General features: G+C 45.8%; 1 protein-coding gene across 1 annotated transcript in view; it reads right to left on the reverse strand.

The window, feature by feature from the left end:
- Positions 1-2,307: 2,307 nt before the first annotated feature.
- Positions 2,308-2,779, reverse strand: part of ZFP36L1 (ZFP36 ring finger protein-like 1) — a 4,176-nt gene continuing 3,704 nt past the window's right edge. The window contains exon 2 of the mRNA XM_009883507.1: positions 2,308-2,774. Coding sequence (XP_009881809.1) covers positions 2,361-2,774 — 414 coding nt within the window. The 3' untranslated portion in view covers positions 2,308-2,360. The remainder of the gene's footprint in view (positions 2,775-2,779) is intronic.

Below are 2,779 nucleotides of genomic sequence, written 5' to 3' on the forward strand. Positions count from 1 at the left end.
GTTCAGCAGCAATATTCCACCCCCAATTTGGAAGAGAGCTGGAACAGTTTCAGATGAAGAAGAGCGCCAAGCTTGGTCCAGAGGAGAGCTCAAAGGTGAAAACACAAGACTTACACCATGAGCAGTTCTGGCAAAGAAGTGTCCCTAAGTAAAAAGCACCGCCTTCAGAAGTTTCTGGGATCGCTTCAAAGGGTACGAGGGCTTGGATTGGGATGGCATGGTGATCTGTGTGTACACAGAGACTTTACTGGCAGTCCATGTTCCTCTCCCATGCAAAACACTTAAGAGCCACTCTGTCAAAGTGGGCCAGTACCACTAAGCAGCCAGGGCCTGAGATTTAGGAAATCTCTACCACTTAAAACATCACACCCCAGCCTCACGCAAAACACGCATAGGTTCTCCTTGAGGGAGCTGTGCAAGAACACAGGGCACACGAGGCTCAAAAGCCAAGCCAAGGTTTAAGCTACACAGATCAGAAGGAAGTTTGCAGGAACAGACGGAGCAACTCAAGATAGGAAGAGAACTCCATAAGAGACAGAGAGGGTTAGAGGGCACCAGGGTAGGTCACATCAGGTATTTGCTGCCATTGATCTGTGCCCCAACGCGCTTGACCCATGGACTCAGTGAGGGACGATGGAGGGATGCCTGAGCACACAGTGGGCACCACAGGGGTCAAGAGGAGGGAAGTATCTGCATTTGAGTGGTTGTCTAAAACCAGCCCCTCGATTTTTGCAAGTAAAACCAGCTCAACTTGTCAGTTTCTTGAAAAAACTTGGGGTTTATTGATTTAAACTGCAAACAGTCGTTACAAAAGAGATTCTTTTAAATAAACTCACACAAAGAGGAAGAAAAAGCAATGTAGTGAACAGTAACAGGGGGGAAAAAAAAATTACATTCATTTTTCTCTTTGTGCCAGTCCCATTCACCTCGGCAAGGAAAACTCCAAACTTGGAATACAGAAACGCAAAGACAAACTGTATTTGGAATGTCTTCAGATAGGCACTTTGAGCCCAAGGCTTTTCTCCTTGAGGAATCTATACAAAAAGAGGAAGAAAAAGGTCTTCCTTCCACACTGCCTCGCAACAGAGCTCAGGTATGTACATTCTAAAGCCCAGGTAGGCAAGAACCATGGGAGGGGAAGAGGAGGAGAAGAGGAAAGGCAAAGAAGCACATTAACTCAATTTGCAGTCCAACACAAAAAAAAAAGGGGGGGAGGGAATTCTAAAATAAATAATCCAAACACAGTTTTTGCATTTTTTTAAATTAATTTTTCATTTTTTAAAATAAAATAACCAAAAAAAGTGTAAAGTTACAAAAAATGTCATTGTAGTATAATATATTAAACTGTGGGGAAAAAAGGAAAAAAGACACTTCACAATCTTAAGATTAATATGGAAGATCATAATTTAAACATAAAAGAATATATTCTATGGATTCATCATCCCGATAAATATGAACAAAATTAACAAAAAAGCATAGGTTTCGGCAATAAATACGTTTTGATAAGTTAAATAAGCTTTTTTATATTGTTGTGCAGTGACAAGCAAAATTTGCTCTCCAATTTCTGAAAAGTTATACAAAATTAAAAACCCAGAAAAAAAAATAATAAAAAGCTTGGCGTGAGTGCTCTAAGATAGGTCTAAAGTACTCTAGAGCAAAACCATTAAAGCTATGTCTACTGGAACTTTGTTTACACAAACTTCTGTGTGTGTGGAATGACTTCCGTCAGCCCCACCCCCTCTATTTCTTTATTTGTTTTAGGATGTCACGTGAATACACGGGGAACTTTTAGCACCAAAATCAAGTCTCTCATAGTCCATCTGTTTTTTTTTCTTTTTTTGTTGTTGTTTTGTTTTCTTCCTCCCAGTCGTTGTCCCACTCGTGTTACAATCTTTGTCCGTTCTCAGCTTTTCTTCCCGCAGACCTGAGCGGATCCAGGCAAGATTAGTCTTTAAAGGGGAGGGGAGAAAGAGTACTGGATGTTAACGCTTGCCCACATGCCTGCAGCCTAGCGGAAACTGGCCAGTTGGGAAGGGACTGGGAGAGGGCGATGCAGTACATGGCCAGTGGAGGGAGCTGGATCCCGGACATTTCCTGCACATCTGGAAGTGCACAGAGCTGCTGGTGCCCTCTGCAGCTGGAGAGGTAATACAGTCACAGTGAAAGTGTTAAAAGGCACTAATTTTGTAAACGTTATTGCTTTTCATCGTAATTTGGCACTTAAGGTTTAAGCCAGTGGGTCTACGGCAGGCAGGTGGACACATTAACATCCAGCTCAGACTACTGGGGATGGGGTTGGGGGAGTTCAGCTTAACATCATAATAGAGGTGTAGGGGGAGGGAGCGAGAGGAAACCCCAGATTAGTCGTCGGAGATGGAGAGTCTGCTGAAGATGGGAAGACGTCTTGAGGTGTCCAGGATAGGGGAATCTGAGCCGCTGTGGCTGCTGCTGGAGCTGCTCAGATAGCCCTCCTGGTCAGACAGGGAGTCCTGAGGACTGGGCGGCGAGTCAAACATGTTGGGGGACTCAGACATGGGCCTGAACAAGAAGGTGGTGGGGGAGCTCCCGCTGGGCACCTGTACCCCCATGCTGGGGGCGAAGAGACTGACCAGCTCCTGGCTGGAGAAGGTGAAGGGGTTGCTGGCGCAGTCAGGCAAGGTGGGGGAGCCCAGCAGGTCGTCGGCGCTCAGCATGGGCGGCGGGGTGATGGAAGTGGGGCTGTCCAGCAGCCCGCTGGCAGCAGTGCTGGGGAAGCAGGAGAAGCTGAAGCTGTGCTGCA

Source organism: Charadrius vociferus, unplaced genomic scaffold, assembly GCF_000708025.1.
Source record: "Charadrius vociferus isolate BGI_N301 unplaced genomic scaffold, ASM70802v2 scaffold34, whole genome shotgun sequence".
In the NCBI taxonomy this organism is placed as follows: Eukaryota; Metazoa; Chordata; class Aves; order Charadriiformes; family Charadriidae; genus Charadrius; species Charadrius vociferus.